The sequence below is a fragment of the Anabrus simplex genome, chromosome 11 (assembly GCF_040414725.1).
Source record: "Anabrus simplex isolate iqAnaSimp1 chromosome 11, ASM4041472v1, whole genome shotgun sequence".
NCBI classification, from domain to species: Eukaryota; Metazoa; Arthropoda; class Insecta; order Orthoptera; family Tettigoniidae; genus Anabrus; species Anabrus simplex.
Genome location: NC_090275.1, coordinates 38,151,219 through 38,176,363, shown reverse-complemented (window position 1 = coordinate 38,176,363; position 25,145 = coordinate 38,151,219). Strand labels below are relative to the sequence as shown.

The 25,145-nt window shown below is 39.3% G+C and overlaps 2 protein-coding genes across 2 annotated transcripts in view; one reads left to right on the top strand and one right to left on the bottom strand.

The window, feature by feature from the left end:
* Positions 1-25,145, bottom strand: part of LOC136883527 (uncharacterized) — a 483,493-nt gene that overhangs the window by 257,964 nt on the left and 200,384 nt on the right. The window lies entirely within an intron of this gene.
* Positions 1,865-25,091, top strand: Nprl3 (GATOR complex protein Nprl3). The gene is made up of 7 exons (XM_067155524.2): positions 1,865-1,971; positions 2,136-2,691; positions 12,033-12,247; positions 14,192-14,366; positions 17,181-17,345; positions 19,735-19,914; positions 24,103-25,091. Exons 1-7 carry the CDS (start codon positions 1,949-1,951, stop codon positions 24,628-24,630), a joined length of 1,842 nt encoding a protein of 613 aa, XP_067011625.1. The 5' UTR covers positions 1,865-1,948; the 3' UTR covers positions 24,631-25,091.

The following is a 25,145-nucleotide window of genomic DNA, read 5'->3' as shown; positions in this document are numbered from 1 at the left end:
GTGGCTTTAATTAAGGTACAGTCGCGGCATTTGCCTGGTGCGAAAATGGGAAACCACGGAGAACCATTGTCAGGGCTGCCGACAGTGGGGCTCGAACCCATCATCTCCCGAATACCATCTTCAGGGTTGCAGGCAGTGGGGTTCGAATTCACTATCTCCCGGATGCAATCTCACAGCTGCGCGCCGCTAACCACACGGCCAACTCGCTTGGTCGTACCGACTATAACAGCCTGCCTGTATATTGGTGGGAAGTAGCTGGGGTGTAAGATAACTTTCTTCTTTAGCATGCCATTCCTCTGGTTCATACATTTTCTGATATATCTGGTACGTAACACACTGGTTCATCATTGTATTCGAGCTATAAAATCCCTACTCTGAGCCACTGATTGGAATGAGTAGTGTGCATATTTAACGAAATAATGACAGAGGAGTGGTCACGGCAGTCTGCGACCTGGTTATTCCAGTTCTGGAACTTTGGACTCTTAGATCGGCACCGTAGTACTGTTCGTTGAAAGTGAGAAAGTTTGCGGTTTTTCATTTGATCGAGTTTTTTATATGATAACATTGCTTTCAATCGCTACATTCCTACTGACGTTTTTGTAATGACCTATGTTGAATTCAGTTAGGAAAACCACCAAGTCAGTCTTTCTGAGAATCCCGTAGCGAAGCACGGGTACAGCAGCTAATAATAATAATAATAATAATAATAATAATAATAATAATAATAATATTGGCTTTACGTCCCACTAACTACTTATAAGGTTTTCGGGGACGCCGTGATGCCAGAATTTGGTTACGCAGGAGTTCTTTTACGTGTAATTAAATCTACCAACACGAGGCAGACGAATTTGAGCATCTTCAAATATCACCGGACTGAGCCAGAATCGAACCTGCGAAGTTGGGGTCAGAAAGCCAATGCCTCAAACGTCCGAGCCACTCAGCCCGGCATGCAATGATAATAGTATTATTTCATAACGAAGTAATTTACAGTCACGGACAAGGCCTAAATTATAACATGTTTATATTTAAGAAAATACATAATTATCATTGTACGTAAGAATGCTATGTGTAATATCGATAAATAGTTATGGTATTAACTGAGGGGCCTAGTTTCGCACAATAGTAGCGACAAGTTTTAAATTCCTGAGAAAATGCTCTTCCATTTCTCCCGTACCAAGTTCACACTACGCGCTTGTCATTCAATCGGAGGTTCTGTTACACAATTATTATGTCTGTACGTAAGAATGCTAGGCCTATTTGTAATATCGCCAAATAACTGAAGTATTAACGGAGGGGCGTAGTTTTTCACATTAATAGCGACAAGTTATAAATTCCTGTACAAATGCTCGTTCATTTCTCCCGTGCCAAGTTCAAACTACGCGCTTGCAATTCAATCGGAGGTTCTCCGGAGGCAAACGATTGAAAGCGCCCGGAGCCTCCGCTCCGTAAACAACCGCTCCGTTAACAGCGCTACTTCCATGTGGCGACGAAGTGACGAGGTATGGTACCGCGAGCTCCGACCATTATCCCTATTATTTCAATTTCCATTACATTTTGTAAAATCGTAATAGCAGCAGCAGCAGCATCCGTTTTAGGTCGTTTCATTCTGAATTATTTCTCGAACAATTTGGTCTCTAAATCCTATTTGATTGAGGCTCTTAGAGCGTGCGACTTTTGATAATTATTAAGATAGTTTGTTGTAATTTTAGATAGGAAAATCGTAACACGCGGTATCATCTTGTTATAAATGAGGAACAAATGAAAGTCATAGTTGATCAAGAGACCGAAAGAGGTGCGACAATCGTGTGAAATCATCATGGCGATGGTGTGACACCAAGTGACGCTCTTAGTTGTGTCAGTTGTACGTTTTCAGTGGACAAATAGCTTAATATAGTAACTGTCATGACGATTTACCTATTAATTCACATAAAGAGTAGAATTTAAAGAAATGAAATTAGTTGAGAATCAACCGTAAGTATCCATGTACTTTTTCGTATTATTATAGTCATATTTGAGGTTAGATTAAACCCACTTATTCAAGCTGTAAATACAGAAGGTGTTGGTGGCGGTTATTTTTACGTAAATCAGTCTTATGATTAAAGTTTTTATAATTATGATTATAAATGTTTTTCTAGAAACTATGAAAAAGCTATGGAACCAAACCCGCTTAGTATCATCCTTGTGAAGAGTGACAGCAAGGGTGATCGCCTGTTATTCCGATATCCTTTCGCTGCTGACATTCGGCCTGAATCAAGTCAAAAGAATCGCCGTAAAAACCCATACGCACTTACCGTAGCCGAAGATCTTCTACAGAGTCCTCCACCTCAAACTTCGAATATTCATAAAGGACATTTAACAGGTTTTTCAGATGAAGTTTTGTCAAATTTATTTGCAGTCAAACCTGATCTGTGTGAAAGGAAGTTTGAACTGAAAGTGAATGACGTAAGATTTGTAGGCCATCCTACACTATTAATGTCAGGCGGCAGTAATGTACGATCAACTAACACCAAGGATAATCCATCTATTATTTTGATTAATATAGTGTTTGCTCTGAGAGCCACAGCAAGTCATTCGATTGTTAAGTGTTATTATGATTTAAGCAAAAGACTGGGAGTTGCATTGAGACATGAAGAAAGAAGATGCTGTTACCTTAGCCAGCAAACTAAGACTATGGTTACTGCCCATGACGAAGTTGCAGCCAGGTACGTGATATTTGTTCTTTACTCTCATTAAGACTTCTTGTCAAGTATCGTAACAAATTAGCAACTTCTACTTCTGCCTATTGTTCCATCTTTCTCCTATGAACAGTCTGGCCCAATTTGCTCTCCCTCTACTTTCCCTTCAATTTGTGCGTTCCTCTTCCATTCTGGCATAGCTTTCTGGTTCTTATTCTTTCCATCTTAATGTGGCTAGATCACTTCAGTCTGTTGATCTCTCTTCTGTCATGTACTACAAATCCAAGTCCTTCGTGCATTTCTGTGTTCTTTATATGATCTAATCGGTTAGATCGGTTGCCTTGTTATCAGTGAAAATGAGAAAAGTTACCCTATTAAGCTTTTTAATTCAGATCTTGTATTAAATATTTGTTAATACCAGTACTGCATTATAAATAATGTTTTTGCACTTTCTCGCTTTATACAGTTCTTCTTCTTTGATAATCTTAAATTGAGCCTCCAATTTGTTCCAATGTAATGAGTGTGACTCAGAAATGACCTCAAAAACAAATATTACTTTCTTGTTCATTAATCTGTGGGTATGGGAATTCTGTATGTTAATTATCATATTATGCCTGGCAACAAACTAGTATATCAAACCATAAAGAATTTAAACAGTGAGCAATTCATGTAGGTTCCAGTGCCGTACTAAACCTCTATCTTCCACACCACTGGAGTGTCTGAATGTGATGGCTCCATGCATGCAAAAGTATGCGATTGTGCTTGTAAATACCGATTATTCCACGAGTACACTAAACTATTCGCCATTATGTAGGCCTATGTCAATAATGCTCCAGAAACTAAGATTAGGAAAACTTCTTATCTGCTTACCTTTGAAGAGTGTAAAAGAGGAAGTTAGATTATACGAGATGACAAACTGTGCTGCTCTTCGTATTCAACACCAATCTGTCATCTCAAGGCAGAAACACTATAGGAATCATTCACCGTAAGCGTGCAAAAAGATTACCGTGAAAAAAAAAAATTACACGTTGGACGACAACAACAACAAACAGTGACCCAAAGTAATACGAACAAAAACAAAAAAAAACCACCTGTACTTCATTGTGAAGAAATTGTAACCGTGAGTTCTGAGAAATGGGTAACGAAGACATTGGTATTCACATCGCAATTTTTCGAAGTTTGCAAAGTCGGCACCGAAACTCAAGGAACATGTATTTTGTAGCAGGGAGGGGATCAGTTAGGTGAAATTGTAGTGAGTAGTTTGGCCTATGCTGACGACTTGGTCTTGTGCTGTTAGCCTGCAGTCTTGAAAATAGGAGCAATAAATATGATATGAAAATGAGCCTTTCCAAGTCTAAATTGATGTTAGTAGGTAAGAAATCTAAGAGAATTGATGTCAGGTTGGGAAAACAAAACAGAACAAGGAAAGAATTCAAGTATTTGTGTGTTAACCCAGGTTGGTAGTATAGTTTAAATGAGATTGCATCAAGGTGAAACGAAACTGATGCAGTGAGCTCGCAGTTGTGATCAACAGCATTCTGTAAGAAGGAAGTCAGTTCCAAGATGAAACTATCTTTACACCAGTCTGTTTTCAGACCAACTTTGCTTTATGGAAGTCAGCTATGTGGAATCAGGATATCTTATTTGTAAGTTACAAGTAACAGACATGAAAGTACAGTAGCAAGAAGAGGACATTGGAACAATGTCATGAAGATAATTTTTTTGGGGATGTCCTCTCTACAGTAATGCAGTGGACTATTACACGTGCATTACTTTAGAGTTCATTGTAGGGCCTAACCAAACTCAAATTCATCAGGTCACCAGTGACACAAAATGACAACTAAATAATTAATTGGGTCATTGGTGGGTTGAAAGAGCGTAAAATAAGACCATCAATATTCATTGCCGCAGAGAACATGTTAAGAAAGGTAGAACTGAACAGTTCGCACCACAGACAGCTACTGTGTACTGCAGACTAACACAGTTCAGTAATCTTTCATTGCTAACAGCTCAGTTACTGGTAGTGGTGGCTTATTTACTGGTAATTAGTTTCTTCATTTTCGGTCATACCAGCTATAGACAAGATGTCTTCGGTGACACATGATTGATTGTTACACACAATAAACCTCATAATTGGTTCGATATTGACTTAAGCATCATATATTGAAGACTAAGCCTTGTTGCTGCTACCATTCTTCTCTCAACCCTGCGTTCTCGTCACTTCAATCAAGTTTCTCACATCCTCGAAGTATGTCTTCCTCTTCCTTTCTTTCCTAGTATTTTATCCCTCAAAGACATTTACTGTGGGAAGTTATCATGTCTCAACATATGACCTATAAGTTTTAACTGCCTTCTTTCCATATCCTACATCAGTAGGGTTCTGAAGTTATGACCTAAACAAGTACAAAATATACAAGCTAAGTATGACCCAAAAAAGGTAAAATATGACTTAAGAATTTTAGAGCATGTTAACACCCCGAAATATAACATTTTTGGCCATGGGACAGGACATACGTGATACTAACCATAAGTTCACTAATATTAACCGAGACATGAAAATTCTCAAAGGTTTCCCCTGCTCAATATTATGGAAAATTGTTTTATCCATCTGAAACAGTTCTTCAATCCTAACTTCAATCTAAACTAAATTTCAGGGAAATCAAAACATTTTATTTTACCTTTTAATTCTTATCTTTAGTGATCATGTCTCAGATTCTTTCTTTTATAATCTCTTTAAATTTCCCTCTCAGCAGCAGTCTTTCTTTCTACATCCTTCCACTCTCTCCTTCACCCCTCCCTTCTCCTTCCCCTCCCTTCTTTATCCCCCTCCCCTCCTCTCCTTATCTACTTTGTTTCAATTGCCTGCTTCCTACAACGTGTCAGTGCTTGTTCCCTATCCACTTCTTTGTTTACATGGCCTGCGTGCTTCCTCCAGCATGTCAGTGTTTGTTCTACATCAGACTTTAGATATAGGGCCTACTGTACATTTCACTATAGAGGCGAGTCTCATAAATAATTTTTCTCCTTTTTAATTTATTTTCTGTTTGTTTATTCATTCCTAATTCTGGCTGTCACTTCCAGATTTACTTCATTGCCAGAGGTTGTAACTCAACTTAAAGACATCATATTATGACAAGATCACAGCCATAATTTTTGTTATTATATGTATTTTAATGTTATAATTATTCCTGCAAAATTGTCTTTGTCTTGTATAGACTCCTTTGTTTAGGCCTACATGGCCTGGCTGCTTCCTCCAGAAAGTCAGTGCTTGTTCCACATCAGACATTAGAGATTTACTTCTTTGCCTGAGGTCCTAAATCAACTTTAAGTCATCATATTGTGACAAAAAGATCATAACCTTAACTTTAATATTATATATAGTTTAATGTTATAATTTTTCCTAAAAAACATTGTCTTTGTCTGGTATACATATGTTTTAGTTATCACATGATTTGTTTAATTTTTATTTGGCTTAAGATGGCCACTAAGTGACTGAAACTAATCCCAAGACTTATGTAATATCATTTACTTGATATATTGTATTGAAAAGGTAGGCCCTCTTGTCAATTTATTTGTTACAGAGCTGCAGTAGGTACGTTAAAACTTTACACATTCATTATCATAGCCCTGTCCAACTCATTGGCTGAATGGTCAGTGTACTGGCCTTTGTTTCAGAGGGTCCCGGCCGGGTCGGGGATTTTAACCTTCATTGGTTAATTTCAGTGTCCCGGGGGCTGGGTGTTTGTGTTGTCCCCAACATCCCTGCAACTCACACACCACACATAACACTATCCTCCACCACAATAACACACAGTTACCTACACATGGCAGATGCCGCCCACACTCATGGGAGGGTCTGCCTTACAAGGGCTGCACTCGGCTAGAAATAGCCACACAAAATGAATGTAATTAATTAATCATAGCCCTGATTCTCAGCGAGTATTAGCATGCTTTTCGGTATCCGTCATCGTGCGTATGTACAGCATCTCTTTCTCAGAATCACGTCCTCTAAACCTGCTACCCATATATTTTGGGAAAGCAAAGAAAAATACACCTACTACATTAATTTAAAATCCTGTGGGTTTTTTTTTTTTTTTACTTTACATCGCACTGACACAGATAGGTCTTATGGCGATGATGGGACAGGAAAGAGCTATTTACGGGAAGGAAGCAGCCATGGCCTTAAGGTACAGCCCCAGCATTTGCCTGGTGTGAAAATGAGAAACCTCAGAAAACAGTCTTCAGGGCTGTCGACAGTAGGGTTTGAACCTGCTGTCTCCCAGATGCAAGCTCACAGCTGCGCGCCCCTAACTGCATGGCCAACCCGCAATCCTGTGCTTGAAAATCAATGCAGATAACATGTATTGCCTCAATTTAAATAAAAATGCTCAAAATACAGAAATGAGCAAAATATGACTGTTGCATATAAATGCATATTTTGGCCATTTTTATTGCAACATTATATTGCTTTAAATGGGGTGAGGGACCTGTCATTCATACTTATTTTTCAGATTTGGGGGAAAATGACCTCAGGAAAGAAATATGACCTTTCCTTAACATCTGAACCCTCCGTTGCTCATTGACTTCCTTTAGAACATCTTTTGGTCCAGCCTGTCCTCGTCATTTTCTTCCAAATTCACATTTCAGTTGCTTCCAATGAAGCACTTTCCTTTTTTTTCAGAAGACCAGCTCTCACAACCATAAAGTAGTTCACTGGAGACAAAAGATTTTACAAAAGCCTTTCTTGTTTCTAAACTTATACTAGCAGTTTCCCGCTGGCTCTGCCCGCAATGTACAAAGTATGGTGTTGTTCGTTACTATCCTATTGGATGTATTTGCAAAGTTTCGAGTTAATGAAATAAAACACATGATCTGCTGTGGTAATAGAATGTAATATGTCAACCAAACACTTGAAAATACATCACACAAAGAAATTGAATTAAACGTTCCTTGGAACAACACTACGCGCCAAACTGTTAAAAAGTCCTTCAAAAATCTTCGTCACGGAGACAGATTACTCATAACTTTTCTCAGTATCTACCAATTTAAGTAGTTAATACCTCAAAAGAAAGCGCTTGATCCATTCAGTGCTTTTAGACTAAAACGAACTGCGTACCTCAATTAGAATGGAAGATATGATTGCTTCAATGAGAAAAAATGTTGAAGAACTGAGACGTTAAATTGAATGTGCACTCATAACTTTCCTCAGAATAAACCAATTTGAATAGTTAAGAGCTGAAATGAAAGAGCTTGATCCACTGAGTGTTCTTAGGCCAAAACAAACTCCGTACCTCAATTAGAACCAAAGATATAATTGCTTCAAAGAGACCAAAAAAAAAAAAAAATCGAAAATATCAAATAACTTGAGGAAGGCGGAAGTTAAGTGATTTATAGTACCTGATGACAAATCTGTGCATGAATACCTTTCAATTAAAAAAAAAAAATGAAGGAATTCGACTGGATAGAATGGCCGGACTGACTGGCTTTAGTTTTCATTAAAAAAAATTATATATAGAAGATGGATATTTGTTAAAAGATTTCTTTTATTTTGAAAGGCCTGTTTAGCAAGAGCTATTCTTTAAATTTCCTTGGTGGATCTATTATCTTCAGTTATAATGCTTCCTAAGTAACAGAAATGTTGCACGTGTTCTACTTTGAAATTTCTATTTTTATGTTTGTATTAGAGGGCAGCAGATGAGGCCATTGGAAGGAAGAAGAAATTTAGGAGAAAAACTGGGATTAAAATATAGAATGAAGACATTTCAGAAGCTGTCAAGCAAAAACAAATATTATACTTGAAAATGATGCAGTTTCGCACCCCACAAAATGAGAAAGAATATAAAAACACCAGGAACAAGATCAAGTCGCTAACGAGAAAACTCAAGCGAGAATCATGGGATAGGTTAATAAACTCAATAGAAGATAATATACTCCATCTCTTGCCTACCATGGATAAGTTAATGAAGCACCTCAACAGTGATGAAAGAAACTGTCAGTATAAATGTAATCGAATAAAAATCATGGATACAAGACTACAAAAATTTGTGGCATAATGGAGGGTATGGAGAGAGTCAGTAAGATCAAGATATAGATAACGACGTTGAAGGAATTGACCTAATAGAGGTAGAACTTAATACTGTTCTGAAATTCTTCAAAACTAGAAAAGCACCAGGGTTAGACACTATAAATAAGGAGTTGTTCAAATATGGTGGGATCATTCTTAAATTTAGATTGTTACATTTAATTAATCTTTGTTGGAAAAGAAGAAATATACCCAAAGAAATATTATCCATGTGTATTATGGGCAGGAGATCAACTGTTGATAGTTTGGCCACCAGTGAATTATTGTTGCTCGCTTAGCACCACTCACAGGGGGACACTTGGACACGTGTAGGGTATTGAGGAGGTAATTCCTACGAATGTGAGCAACACCTGAATAATACAACAGCCAAAGTTCGTTCCAGGAACAACATCCTTCAAAAGCTGTGTGGTACTACATGGGAATCAACAGCTGCAACACTTCTTTGCTCTGCACTGGGAGTAGTCTATAGTACAGCAGAATATTGTACTCCAGTTTGGCTAAACAGCAACCATACCAGCAAACTCGACATCCAGCTCAATACTACAATGCATACAAGCACAGATTGTCTAAAAACTACACCAACATTTTGGCTTCCAACTTTGTCACATTCATCCGCCTGCACTGAGAAGACAGGATGCTTTGCTACGTGAATATAAGAAAATATTGGGTCACCCGGACCTTCCATTTCATGACTACATTCCAAGTGCAATATCTGTCAGGTTAAAATCCAGACATCCAGCAATAAAATCTGCAGTTGAACTTTTCAATACGGGCTTCAATATAAATGATCATTGGGAAGAAAAATGGATCCAATATGCACCACCAGGCATTATAACATTTTTAAATACACATATTAAACCAGCTGGGTTTGATCTGTCTCAACGTACGTGGAAAACTGCCAACAGGATTTGTACAAACCATGGAATATGTAATGACTTCCTCTACAAATGGAACAGAATTTCTGATCCATCTTCTGTTTGTGGAGCGACTCCCCAGACCATCCAACACATTGTGCAGCAGTGTAGTATTACGTCATACTCGAGAGATCTGAAGGACTTTCTGTCGCTGACTCTAGATGCTGTTAAGTGGATAGACAAATTGACTCTCACTATATAAGTGCATACATTGTCATTGTATACTGTGTTTCATGTCTAATAGTAATAATGCCCTAGTTATTTTAGTATATCATTTATATATTGTTGTATATTCCAATGTGTTGCCATATGCTAAATAATAATACCCAAAGAATAGATGAAAGCTAAAATAATATCACCTTTCAAGAAAAGAAATCGAAGTTTATGCAGTAACTATCGAGGAATAAGTTTATTAAATGTTGGCTATAAAATACATGCTAAAATAATAACTTAAGATTATTGCACACAATCTATTACTTTAAGAACAATGTGGACTTAGAAAAGTCAGATCCTGTACAGATATTTAGCCTCAAACAGATACTGGAGAAGAGAAGAGAATTTAACTTGAATAATTATGTCGCTTTTGTCTACTATGAAAAGGCTTTTGATACGGTAGACAGAACAGTTATGGAATATAATGGAAAAAAAATTGGATAACTTGAATAAGATGTTTAGGGTATCCAAAGTATGTACAAAAGGACTAGAATTGTGTTAGATCTAGGTTACAAATTAACAGAAGAAATATTAATTAATCAGGGATGCAGCCTTTCTCCAGCACTATTCAATATATATTGATGAAGTAATCAGAAACTGAAAACGAACTGTGCACTCTGGTATAAAATTAAGTACAGACACACAGATAAATACTATGTTCTTTGCAGATGATCAGTTTATCCTGCAGGATGATGACGATAAACACCATTTGTAAAAGTTATCATTTTCAGCTATCCAGAACGAAAACCAAAGTTATGGCAAGGGAAGTATCCTATCAGAGTGAAGATAGTAATTGACAATCAACCATTAGAACAAGTCCCAAATTTTAAGTACTTTGGTTGTGAAATATCTTTTAATGATGATGACGACGAGGTGAAGAAGAAGAAGAAGAAGAAGAAGAAGAAGAAGAAGAAGAAGAAGAAGAAGAAGAAGAAGCTTCATCGAATTCAATATATGTGTGTGAGACAATTCGCCAAACACTGAAATGAAAAGAAAGAGAAGATACTCAACTTAAATTCTATAAGACTATGGCTGTACCTACTTTGTTATGTGGAAGCGAGACATGGGTGGATAAAAGAAGCAATAGGAATAAAATACAATCATCTGAAATGAGATTCCTAAGATCAGTGAAAGAATACTTCCTAAAAGATAAAATATGAAATGAAGAGATAAGACAACAAGTAAATATATTCTCAGTGAATGAAAGAATATTCCAAAACAGGATCAATTGGAAAAACCACATTCTGAGGTTGGATAACAACAGAATCCCAAAACTTGCCCTGGAATACCATCCTACAGGAAGAAGAGATATTGATCTTCCTATGAAGAGATGAAATGAAATCTGAGGTCGGAACAAGCTATTAGCCTAATCCATGAAGAGGAAGTAAGCAAACAAGCAAGCATTAGGTCCCATGCGATCTTTATTCACAACTAAAATTTTTTGTTTTCTTGCTATTGATATTAAGTTTGTAATGTTTTGATGTATCACTCAGAATATTCAGTATTCTATTTCATTGACTTAAAATCTCAAAAAATTGAGTCTTATGAGGAAATTATTATATTGTGTCCATCTTTCATTACAATATAGGCTAGTGTTAAAATCTTTACAGTATAATTACATTGCCACCAGTAAATGTTTAGCTGGCTAATTAATTTTTTTTTTGCTAAAGATATCTTTAAATGCTACAGAAAAGCTAAAAATGATGATATATGAAATGATGACGATGTGTTAAAATGAAGTCCTCCAAAAATGTGTACCATGATGGTTAAAAATAACTTTGTTCTAATATACAAAACATGATTACATCGTCTTGTAGCACATTGATGGTATTAAAAAAAGTTGTTGCATTTAAGTCGTAAAAATGGACAGTTTATGTCCATTAATTAATTATGGTGGACCTTAATTGACTCTAAGACGGAGCTTGTTTGACGAAGTGTCAACAGGGACTAATCACGTGTTCAGATCTGTCGTTCTTATTCCTTTCCAAGTTCCCTGACCTTCAGTCCCTCCGAGTGGGCTCCGTCTTCTCCACACGTCCTGTCTTGTTGACGTTATACTAACCACTGTATCAACTGTAACTTTTCTCATTTCAAGTAGTGCAGTATGTGTCAAATGGTAATGCTCTCTGTGGTATGTACAGGCCGGAGGAAGAACAGAATGAAGATAGCGACTCTCCGTTTGAACTTATCCTGCGCCGCAGTTCATTGGCCCTTGATCTGAAGAATGTCTACGATGACCTCAGTTCCACCGGACTTGTGCATGTTCGTGTCAATGGTTGGATTGAAGTGAGTTTTTGTTTACCTCAGAAAGTGCATCAGTTTCATCGGAAAGACTTCATCATCGAGCCTGATTCTATCAATAGGTACGGAATAATTTAGTACATTTGTTGAAGATTGGTTGGGAAATAGAAATGGCTCTTATGTGAGATTACTTATTGTAGCCGTTTGTGATGTATTTAATGACTTACCCTCACAGAATACAGCAAAAGCTGATTATCCATTCTAATGCCTGGGAAGGGGTGAACGGCCAGTCAAAAAACCCCGGAATATCTGAATTATTCAATTTAATGAACTTTAAAGTACATAAAATACATACCTTATAACCTTAAAATGCAGTTTATTTAACCCTCTTTAAAACCAAAAAGTAGTCAATGCAACAACAATACATCCCTCTCTTTCATAACAGTTAAATAATTTTACATAAATTCATTTTTTTTTTTAATGTATGAAGTCATGTCTTCAATACCGATTGCCGATGTATGATATAGAAACACTAGGTACAATTTTTTCCGACATGAGGGCATTTTGTTTTGTGTATCCGCGGGTACAGTGAAAACTATATCTACCATTTCTAAAGATGAGACTAAAGTATTAAAAGATGTGAATAACACGAGAGAACAAATATGAAAAACTTTTTCTGCTGGAGCTTATAAAATAATAACGATGCTCTGAAAGATATGAAAAACACCAGACAACAGATATGTAAACATTTGCAAGGGGCCCCATAAAAATATCAGAGTATTATTGCAGATCACACTTTCTAAAACAAATGTTAGTAGAAACCTTTTATTTCAGACCAGTGGGTTATTAAACATTATTTTTTGGTCATACACTTAGACAGTGAATTGGAGGTTACACTCAACCATGTGCAACTGCGAGGAATGATTTTGGCTGCCATTTTCAATCAGACAAAACTTCGACCAACTCCAATGATAGAGTCGAAACTCGAAGGTGCGAGTTTCAACATTCATGCCACCTCTTTGTGCTTAAAGTTACGGATACTGGTCCACTTTCTGACAGATTTTAATTTTGTCTTCATTAGTAAGGAATTTTAAGACATTTTCCATGTCCATAACGAGGCTGTCGCAAGACAAATACGCACCATGCTAGTCAAATTCACACGAGTACGTTCCTAATCCAGATATAGGCTATCACGCGACAAATATTCGCTACCCTTCACTGTACCACTCAACACAAAATAAATTTCTAACTCCTGAATGGAGTGTAAAATACAAGCTCACTGTGTCATTCTCACTACTAACCGGCAAAGAAAACTGAACATTCCTGAGGCTAACAGCTTGCTTTCCGAATGTGCAACTTATTCTGTGAACTTCAGAAATTCAAGACTTTTCCCCGTAAACACGCAACTGTGGTGACGGATCTTACCCGAGTTGGAAATCACTTTTCTTTCACAAGGGGTGACAACATTTTCAGGGCTAGGGAAAATGTGATTCTACTAAGCGGTTATAGCGAAAATTCATAATGTGATAAGCGAGGTATTTTCATATAGATTTAAAATGATGAGAATCGGGGCTTTGAATTCACAAAGTGTGAAGGGGGAAAACGTGTTAATAGGAACACACTAACAAGGTTTCTCTGTATCTTGACATCAAGAGTCGGGCTGAATGGCTCAAACAGTTGAGGCAATGGCCTTGTGACCCCAACTTGGCAGGTTCAATCTGGGCTCAGTCCTGTAGTAATTGAATGTGCTCAGATTTGTCAGCCTTGTGCCGATAGATTTACTGACACATAAAAGAGCTCCTGCAACACAAAATACCAGCACGTCGGCATCTCCAAAACTAAAAATATTATTATTATTATTATTATTATTAACATCAAGAGTATGCTCATTTTCGGAGCTACTGTACCTTGCTTTAAAAAAAATTGATATTTTTTTAGTCGACAGATAATGCTCAAAACGGTTAATCAAGATTTTACTGTATAGTGGATCAGCAGGATTTTATTGGGATAATGAGGATGATTTTATTATGTTTTCCCAATCTCCTAATTGTTTTATCCATCTACAGGTGTTTGCAGAGTCTGCGGCCATATCACGGGTTGTTACTGCTTGTTGAGCCTAGTGAACTGCTGGACAGTTCCCCTCTCGACTCATCCCCTGCCTTGGCACGTCTCATCCGTGTGTACAGTCCACTCAAGAGTCTGCAGACCTTATCGGCTGATGCAGATCTTACCCTCTCCCAGGCAAGTATAAAATCAAGCCATTAGGAATACAGATTATAATGAGAATTTCAGTAGCCTGAATGGCAAGCTCATTTGACATGCAGTTAACGGCATTAGGTTACCACTTCACTTCACTCACTCGTGGTCAGCTGGGGTAATTCCGACAATGGAGTATTTCTGTCCACCTCCGTTTTCATCCTTATGATGTGTACCAGTAAGTTTCATTAGATAGTATTACTGCAATGCAGAGCACCAACTGATCCACAGGAAAGCATACTTCATATTTTTCATATTCATCATAAAGGTAGAAATACCCAATGGTCAGACTCACCACAGCTGACCCTATTTACTTTTGAACACAGAACAAAAGTGATAATGATACTATAAATTGCACTACAGCAATAACACACATCAATTAGGAAGCTGTATTATGTACAGAGGGTTTTTTTTAAACATAAGTTACAGGGCCAATTGCAGAAACGGTGTTTAGACGATGTCTACGGTTAAACAATGCTTAAGTATGGCTGCCACATTGCAGAAACTTGGCCATTGTCTAAAACCGATGTTCAACCGGTCATGTTTAAACACTGCCGAGACCACTGTTTAACCTCAAATGAGAGGAGTGAATCACAGTCAGAGGTTATGTACCATGAAACATGTAATTTGTATTATCATGTTAAGACTATTCCGGGAAGAAAGGTTAGTCCAACGGCCTCTCTGTGGATCTCGTGCTGTAAAACCGCAGCAATTCATTTGAAATGTACGGGGAGGTAGAGCTTAAAATAAGATTTTGTTTGTTTCTTGAGACTAACAAAGGGACAGTCCGGTAAATGTCGACTTGAATACAGTTCTTGGCAACCGATATTGTACCAGGAACCATTGTTATTTCCATTCTAAGTTTCTTAGATGACTTCGGACTGTCCTTCATTAAGGATAGCTAGCATGTATTCCTTTGTATACCAAGTTAAGTTTCCCCACAATGACCAATATCATTACCCGTGACTAATATTTTTTCAGCACTACAGGAGAGGAAATATATAGAAAATATCCAAAACATAGAGCAAGAACAACACAGTGGTAAAATGTGTTACAGTTGCAGTATGGAATATACAACGTTATCGCTTGCATCACTACTGAGCTTCACTTTTCGCTTACTTGGGGAAGCACTATCTTTATCAGCTTTTTGTATGTTGTAAAGTGAGGCACTTACAACCCATCACCGCAAGCAAACATGTTTTATCCTGTTTGGTACTTTATAACATTTTGGCACGGCAGTTTTAATTTTCTTTAGATTGCTTTATTTTGATGATGTTGATGATGATAATATTGTAATTGGAGTAATATTGACACTTGATGTTAAAAAAAAATGTAATCAAAGAAAAGATCATTATTATTCAGCTTGATTTTTCCGAGATTGGATGGATGGATGGATGGATGGATGGATGGATGGATGGATGGATGGATGGATGGATGGATGGATGGATGGATGGATGGATGGATGGATGGATGGATGGATGGATGGATGGATGGATGGATGGATGGATGGATGGATGGATGGATGGATGGATGGATGGATGGATGGATGGATGGATGGATGGATGGATGGATGGATGGATGGATGGATGGATGGATGGATGGATGGATGGATGGATGGATGGATGGATGGATGGATGGATGGATGGATGGATGGATGGATGGATGGATGGATGGATGGATGGATGGATGGATGGATGGATGGATGGATGGATGGATGGATGGATGGATGGATGGATGGATGGATGGATGGATGGATGGATGGATGGATGGATGGATGGATGGATGGATGGATGGATGGATGGATGGATGGATGGATGGATGGATGGATGGATGGATGGATGGATGGATGGATGGATGGATGGATGGATGGATGGATGGATGGATGGATGGATGGATGGATGGATGGATGGATGGATGGATGGATGGATGGATGGATGGATGGATGGATGGATGGATGGATGGATGGATGGATGGATGGATGGATGGATGGATGGATGGATGGATGGATGGATGGATGGATGGATGGATGGATGGATGGATGGATGGATGGATGGATGGATGGATGGATGGATGGATGGATGGATGGATGGATGGATGGATGGATGGATGGATGGATGGATGGATGGATGGATGGATGGATGGATGGATGGATGGATGGATGGATGGATGGATGGATGGATGGATGGATGGATGGATGGATGGATGGATGGATGGATGGATGGATGGATGGATGGATGGATGGATGGATGGATGGATGGATGGATGGATGGATGGATGGATGGATGGATGGATGGATGGATGGATGGATGGATGGATGGATGGATGGATGGATGGATGGATGGATGGATGGATGGATGGATGGATGGATGGATGGATGGATGGATGGATGGATGGATGGATGGATGGATGGATGGATGGATGGATGGATGGATGGATGGATGGATGGATGGATGGATGGATGGATGGATGGATGGATGGATGGATGGATGGATGGATGGATGGATGGATGGATGGATGGATGGATGGATGGATGGATGGATGGATGGATGGATGGATGGATGGATGGATGGATGGATGGATGGATGGATGGATGGATGGATGGATGGATGGATGGATGGATGGATGGATGGATGGATGGATGGATGGATGGATGGATGGATGGATGGATGGATGGATGGATGGATGGATGGATGGATGGATGGATGGATGGATGGATGGATTCCTCTTCATCGAGGAGCTAGTTGACAACACATGGTTTAAACAGTTTTGATGAAAACCTCTTTCTGTCAAATATTCTAGGTTTTCCAGTTGACAGGCCACTTATTGTACCGAGCTGAAGCTACTGTCATATATCCACTGTGTGAAAGCAACGTGTACGTGATAGCACCAGACGCACCTACTCGAGTTAATTCTCCGCTGGATGAGCACTTCTCGGAGTGTTTCCCTGGGATGAGTTTGTTGCAGGTGAGTAAACGTTTCCTTCTTGTCTGTGAGTGATATGCAGATGTACACTGTCTGATCAAAAAAAAACACACACACACACACATTTTTGTATATATAAAAACGAAAGCTTGGATGTCATTACAACCATTGTCACTGCTTCTATAAAGACAGCTGATTGCTTGATGTTGTCCATTGCTATGAGATACCTACACGATGGATGAATGAAGGGAGGTTGGTGACTTTAAATGAGGAATGATTATTGGTTGCCCCATCAATCATGTCCAAATCGCTTGTTGGGGATGTAATTTTGAAGCTGTAATGGGATGACAGTACTACAACAAAACCATGGTTCAATAGGCCCTGTGTGTTCATAGACAGCCACCATCAAACACTGAAGAATGTGGTATGGGAAAATCAAATGATATGATACCATCACCTGTAAATTCCGCAGTACCACCATAACTGTGCACAAGGAGATAAGAGGATTACGTTTCAAGGCTCAGGCACCTACCCATAAATTGAACATCTACAATGCATTAGGTAGTGTAACGAGTGCTGCCATTGGTTCGTGGTTGAACAGAAACGAGATTTGGAGTGGAGAATCTCGCTGTACCATGTAGCAATCAGATGGGAAGATTTGAGTGTAGCAAGTGCCATGTGAACGTTCATACCGGTAAAGACAAATTCGGAGATCATCACTGTGTGTTTCAGCATGATAAATGCACCCTGTCATAATTAAGTGGCATGTGGGCAAGAAGCCAGCCCAGAGTCCTGATCTCAATCCTATTGAATACCTCTGGGATGAACTAAAACATTGCTCCACATAAGAGAGCGATGCTCAGGAACTTTCTTCATGTGTAATCGCTCGCATTCGGATGTGGTCTTTGCTCGCTCTGCATCGCCCAGCTGATCGCTCCCCAGTGTAAGGGAGTGCTTGCTTTCAAACTCTATAATACGTGTAAACTGTACCACAAATATGGTCTCTTGAAATTTGTGATGTGTATGTGCTAACTCTAGCAGCTGAGTGTAAAATATATCATTGTATTTGTTTTCAGTTAGCTCTATTATGTGTCTTATTTAACTGCTAGTGCTGTCGTATTTGTATTAATGCCATCTTGCGGATACAGTAGATACAGGGGATTTGAGGAAGACGAGAAGAAACCAACACGACCTACTTGGTCGGGGGAACAGAAATCGCAACAATTAGTGAAAATGAGCTATTGTGTAAGGAGGAAAGCTCAACAAATATTGATTCCGCTTTATCCTAAGTGACCCATTCGTGCAGGAGAGAAGAGTCAAAAAATTGTTTTTATAATTTTCTCTACCAAGCTTAGTAGCTGCAATTGCTTAAGTATGGCCAGTATCCAGTATTCAGGAGATAGTGGGTTCGAACTCCACTGTCGGCAGCCCTGAAGATGGTTTTCCGTGGTTTCCCATTTTCACATCAGGCAAATGCTGGGACTGAACCTTAATTAAGGCCAAGGCCGTTTCCTTCCCACTTCTGTCCCTTTCCTATCCCATTGTTGCCACAAGACTTATCTGTGTTCGTGTGATGTGAAGCAACTCGTAAAAGAAAAGAAAAAATATATAATTTTCTGCCCACAAATTAGTAGTAGCAGCAGCAGCAGCTAGAATGCCTTTTACTGCCATTTTCAAATATTTCTGGCATTATTTTCTCCTTAATCAGAACAGTTCAGGCCTTACAGGTGCACGATATAAAGGTCATATAATAAAAAAGAATAAATGGTCCGCCTAGTCAATACATTTAAGGTTTGTTTACAATTTACTATTGCAAAAACATCAGAAAAGGAGCACGTTACATGTTTCGGCCTCTTTAGGCGAGTTTCAGCCATATTCATATGATACGAGATGACTCTTTCGTTTGGAATGTTTTAATCCACATGATTTTATTCCTATGTTTTTATTCCTATGTTTTTATAAGAGTATAAATTTTATTCATAGCATGTAAAGTTTCATAATTTTATGTTTTAGACATTTCAAAGCAGCCGAAGTCCAGTAGCCCTCATTTTTGTCTGTAATCTTCTATGATCTACCCTATCAAAAGCCTTGGATAAGTTAATGGTGATACAGTCCATTTGAATTCCTGAATCTAAAATATCTGCTATATCTAGCTGGAATCCTAAAAGTAGAACCTCACTGGAATAACGTTTCCTAAACCCGAACTGTCTTTTATCGAACCAGTTAGTAATTTCATAAACTTGTCTTAATATAATTATTTTGTGAGGTGAGAGAATTGAAATGCTTAATAAGCCTATCACAGCATTCTACACAAATCGAGTACAGTATCTCTCTGTCATACTTTGAAAGTTACTTGAAAATGGAGGTCTGCTATGATTGTGTGATAAAGCTCTTAGGAGCAGAATTCAAGTGGCGCCCTGTTTCTTTCCAGGTGATGAGCGACTTCTCTCTGCCAACATCAATCAGCCAGAAGGTGAATCCTCTGAATTATCCCCAGCAGCAGGCTGAGCTGGTACAGATGGTGGTGTGGATGCTGCGACATCGGCTGCTTTTGCAGATCCACACCTATGTATACTGCATGCCAACAGCAAACGGGCCTAGTCGACCGCCGGTAAGTGAATGCTCCCCTTCAGTGAAATCAATCTATCAACACTGATCTGCATGCTAGGGCAGATGACTTAAGTGGCAGATTCCCTATTAGTTGTTTACCTAGTCTTTTCTTAAATGATTTCAAAGAAGATGGGAATTTATTGAATATCGGCCCCACAGTGTAGGGGTAGCATGCCAGCCTCTTACTCGGGGGCCCCGGGTTTGATTGCCAGCCAGGTCAGGGATTTTTACTTGGATCTGAAGGCTGGTTCAGGGTCCACTCAGCCTGGGCGATTACAATTGAGGAGCTATCTGGCAGTGAGATGGCGCCCCGTTCTAGGAATCCAAGAATAACGGCCGAGAGGATTCGTTGTGCTGACCACACGACACCTCAATCTGCAGGACTTCGGGCTGAGCAGCGGTCACTTGGTAAACCATGGGCCTTTGGGGATGTTGCGCCATGGTCTTTGCTTTAGTTTGTCCCATTGGTAAATTATTCCAATCCCTAATTCTTCTTCTGCTTCTTCATTTTGTTCTATTTCGGGTTGTTAATCAAAGACCTCCCCAGTTTTTTATTTTTCACAGTTCCCCCAGGACGAGAACACCAGGAACTGTGTGCCACTTTTGGGGGATGGTCTAAACCATTTCTGAAGCCTCGACTCACTCAATCATTATATTTACATTATATTTTATATCTACTGCCAGGTTTTTTTTCGGGCCGCCCCTAACATGGAATCTAGACACTGCTAGATGGACTTTTGTTGTATTACCTCTACCAAGGGACCATCAGCCCTCCTGAAGACCCTCATCTGCCTGAAGCTGTTGGCCTCTTTAGATCGTACTCGTATTTATCCCCGAGTCCAGGGCCGCCTGTTCCGCCATCTCACCGCACCAAAGTCCACCTTTTCCATTGTAGATGCTGTTGAAGTCTAATTCCTCTTCCTGTAAAAATCCACAGTTCTAGCCCTTCAGGAAAGCAACTCAATGTTCAAGACATCCTAGGGTTATGAGCTACGAGTTTTAGATAAATAGAATATAATAAAGTATGAGAATATATTCTTTATTTTTTCGTAAAGAAAAAAACCCACTCCTTTTCTTAATCATCATTATCCGGTCGATTTGATTAGCAATTTGCCTTTTTCTACCACTACGAGTTATAATGCGAGTCAAAGTTTCACGTAAGCCCTTATAACTATATTTGGTGTGGACATTTTTTTTTTAAATAACAAAAATGCCTGAGGATATTCAACCAAGGAACACATTAACTTATTTACATACAGTAATTCTTTCTGTAATTTGGCTAGGATTTGAATAAAAAAGAAAACCAGTAATGAAACGAGCGATTTTAGGCCGGAAATGATTTTCGAAATTTTTTTGTTTTAGTTTGTTAGAGCTATCCAAGACTCATAATTTGTAACCTTTCCGGGCTCTTTAGCCCTTCAACTTTTGGCACAATTAAGGAAATTGCTTAATTTTGCATTTTTCGTAGTATGGGGACCCCTACTTTGTCTGCTAAGAAATGTTAACTATTTGCCCCAGTTGGTCTTCTTGAATTCCAATGCTGGTGTCAGTGGTGCTTCAGTGTGTTGTGCTGCGTCCTGGCTTTGTGAGCGGCCATGTTTCACCATCGTGCCTTCTGTGGTTGTGCAGGGTTCTTCTTGCCCTTTTAGTGCTAGCTTCCAGATTAGATAATAGCAATCACTCATTCCTATTGAAGTTATTCGGGTGGTTTTTAATATCTGTGGCTTCTCCAATTTTTCTGTGGTAAAAGTGACTGCTAGAGGCTGATAGCTTGGTTTCATCAAACATAATGGATGTCTGCATTGCAGTGTGCATTTAGGTATGGACAGTTTTGATAGCTGCGTGTTTTGTCATCTTATTGCTACGGACTGGCCCATCTCCCCAATGTAGGCCTATCCACAGCTTCATGGTCAGAGCTAGAGGTTTTCCTTCACTGATCAGGTGAGATCACGTACCTACGATCGTTGGCCTTCTTCATGTCTTCATTTAAGTCGTCCCCTGCCTCTTTTGCCTTCCACAAGATTGAAATCTTCTAAAGTTGAGTCACAGTGTGGTGCTTGCAACTGAATCTGTTGAGCTGCTCACCAAGTATCTGAACCATCTGAGCGTCACCTTCATTTTCTCTACAATCGGTGCGACATGCTGTCACCTCGCACGACCCCAACTGTGCGAGACCAAGGCTTCAACGAAGCATTCACTTGGCCAGCAGTGCAGTCATAATAATGTAAGCAGCTGGAAGTATCAGTATCTGAAATGAAGGTGCCGAGATGGATGTGTGAGGTTACGAGGAAAGACCACATCAAGAACACCTTTATACGAGGCAGCGTTAAACTGACTGAAATATCCAGATAGGTCCAAGAAACACTATTGCTCTGGTACGGCCACATTAAGCGCAGGGATGAAAATTATGTGGGATGCTTGTTGTTGTTTTCGTTTCAAGAGGCCTAACATCTAGGTCATCGGCAATTATGTGGGAAGGGGAATGCTTGACATGGAGGTGTGAGGTAGGAGGGAAAGAGGTAGACCCAGAAGAATGTGGATGGATTGTGTGCGGGAGGTTCTCGGGGAAAAGTAGTTACGAAAAAATGCCATTTGGGACCAAGGGGAATGGAAAACAACTTGTCAGAAACGTCGACCCCGCATGAACAGGAAAAGAAGAATAAGAAGAAAACCTGTTTGTGTTCTGTTGTCTCATATGCAGTAAAACCTCTTTAAGACGTTTGTGCAGGGCAAGGAAAGGAAACGAACCATTGAATATATGAACAAAAACTATCCAAAAGGGATATGTAAACACATGATATGTTTTTTCAACATGCATTCATTTTACGTCGTGTGTGTACCGTTACAGTGAAAGCTATAGGCTATCTACCGTTTCTAAAGATGAGATGAAAGTATTAAAAGGTGTGATAAAGGTGAGAGAACAAATATGTTAAGCTTTTCCACAGGGGTTTATTAAATAACAAGAGTGTACTAAAAGGTGTGTAAAACACCAGACGACATATGAAAACATTTGCACCGGGGCCCATAAAAGCATCAACACATTAGTGTAGTTCACGCTCTTTCTAAAACAAATGTCTTCTATTTCAGACTGGTGGGTTATTGAACATTGTTTTCTGGTCACACTCTTCGAAAATGAATTATTTCGAGGTTAACTTGGCCACGTGCGAGAGAATGACTTTGCCGCCATCTTAATTGCGACAATATTTTGATCGACTCAAGTTGAAACTTGAAGGTCTGAGTTTAAACATGCGTGCCATTACTGAAAGATGCGGGTGCCTGTCCACCACGTGGATTTTAATATTGTCTTCCTAAGCAAGCGATTTCAGTACCCATAACTGGGCTAACACAAAACAAATATTCACCACGCTAGTCAACTTCACACGATTATGTTCCGTATCCGTAGGTAGGGTATTACATGACAAATATTCACTACCCTTCTCTGTATCACTCAACTCAAAACACAATTAATTTCTAACTTCTGAATGAAAATGAAAATACAAGCACAAACAGGCTTCCTGGGTTATTCAGCATTATCACTGAAAACAGCAAGCAAAACTGAACTTTACTGAGGCTAACAGCATGCTCCTCGAAGGTGTAATTTACCCTGTAAAGTTCAGGAACTCCAGGCCTTTTCCTATTTTTTCACAACTTTTCCGACCTGCTTCATGTGGCGACGGCTCTTACCTGTGTTGGAAATCACGTTCCTTTCACAAGGGATGACTAAGACCTTTTTCAGGGCTGGGAAAACTGTGATCATACTAAGTGGTAACAGCGAATATTTGTGGCACAATAAGAAAGGTATTTTTATATAGTTCTAATGCGACATGAATCGGGACTTCGAATTTATGATGTGCTAAACAAGAAAAGGCCCTTAATCAGGAATGCACTGATGAGATTTCACTGTAATTAATTCTTGAATCATACTTAGCTCTTCCTGGTCTAATTATGATATTTTCACACATTTCAGATGGTTAACATATAAAGTTTTTTTCTTTCATCCTTCTGTCTCAGTCTACCATTTTGAATACATTTTCCATGGGAAGGGTAAACAACTTTGGAGGGTTTGTTGTGTTTCCTGATGAATTCCTTTGTCCACTTTGAACCCATGATATGGAAGGCATGGATCAATATGAAGGAAATTTATTATCAATTGTATTTTATCCTTCTAATAACTCTCTTTCTTTCACAGGGTAACAAACGACAAAGTATAGGTCCGCCAGATGGTGGGAGCTTCCAAAGTACACCAGATGATCAGATGGGCTTGTTGAGTGGACGGATACCCAGCGAGAGTGACCTTAGCTCTAACATTAGCGACGATGTTCTTGTGACACCCAAGTCCAACTCTGTTAACGTTCATGCGGGCAGTTCTTTAGCTTCAACAGACAACGAAGCTGGCAGCTTTGTAGTCCATGTTCTAGAAGAAGATAAACCGCCGAGCTTCATCCGCGAAGAACTGCTCACAGGTTTCACCGACGAGGAGAGAGTGGCTATTCTCAGGATACCTGCTGCTGCCTGCGAAGAGGACCTCAGCCTTCTGGTGAGATTATGGAGACAGGGTTACTTCAGAGGCTGTCACCACCTTGAGGAGATCATGTACATGGAGAACATCAGGCGATCAACTCTCCTACAGCTGTTGGATAAGTTCAGGGACATCCTCATCACGTGCGAGACAGAGGATCCTGCTATCGCTATGTTCTATTCACATTCCTATATGTAGTTCAACAACAGAGTAGCCAACATTGTTCTTCCAGTTTAATATACACACACATATATACCAGACGGCCCGTGAGCGCCGTACTTTCTACTCTCAAATGTGCCACATGCACTAGTGATACATGGGATGTGTGATCACGTGTTTTCGAAGAAGCGCTATGACATGCTGTATTTCGGATGTTGTGAAACAAGTGGCAGTCATTTTACTGCACACGTTCCGCAACAGGGTGCATTTGTAAATATGCCAAAGATGTAGAAAATAAAATTTAATAACTTATTAATGTATACACGTGTAGAAGAGTTGTTTGTATGACACAAAAACTAATACTGATTGGCAAAATACGTATGTAGAAGGCAGAAGTCTGTTTGGAAACTCCTGTGCATATCGTCCGTGAGCTTCGGCTGCATTCAGACAGATTCTCCATAGATTAATATGATGTCCATGTATTCATCATTGCTAGCATTGCCGATAAGCAGACTGCAAAAGTGGTCCTGCTGTATTGTACACCAGCCTAGTAC

Bases quoted from the DNA above. Each gene is read 5' to 3' on its own strand.
- Nprl3 (XM_067155524.2), top strand. From the start codon at position 1,949: ATGAAATTAGTTGAGAATCAACC. The intron at 2,692-12,032 runs GTTGCAGCCAGG...TACAGGCCGGAG, and splicing joins TGGTTACTGCCCATGACGAA to GAAGAACAGAATGAAGATAG. The intron at 19,915-24,102 runs GTAAGTGAATGC...TTTCTTTCACAG, and splicing joins ACGGGCCTAGTCGACCGCCG to GGTAACAAACGACAAAGTAT.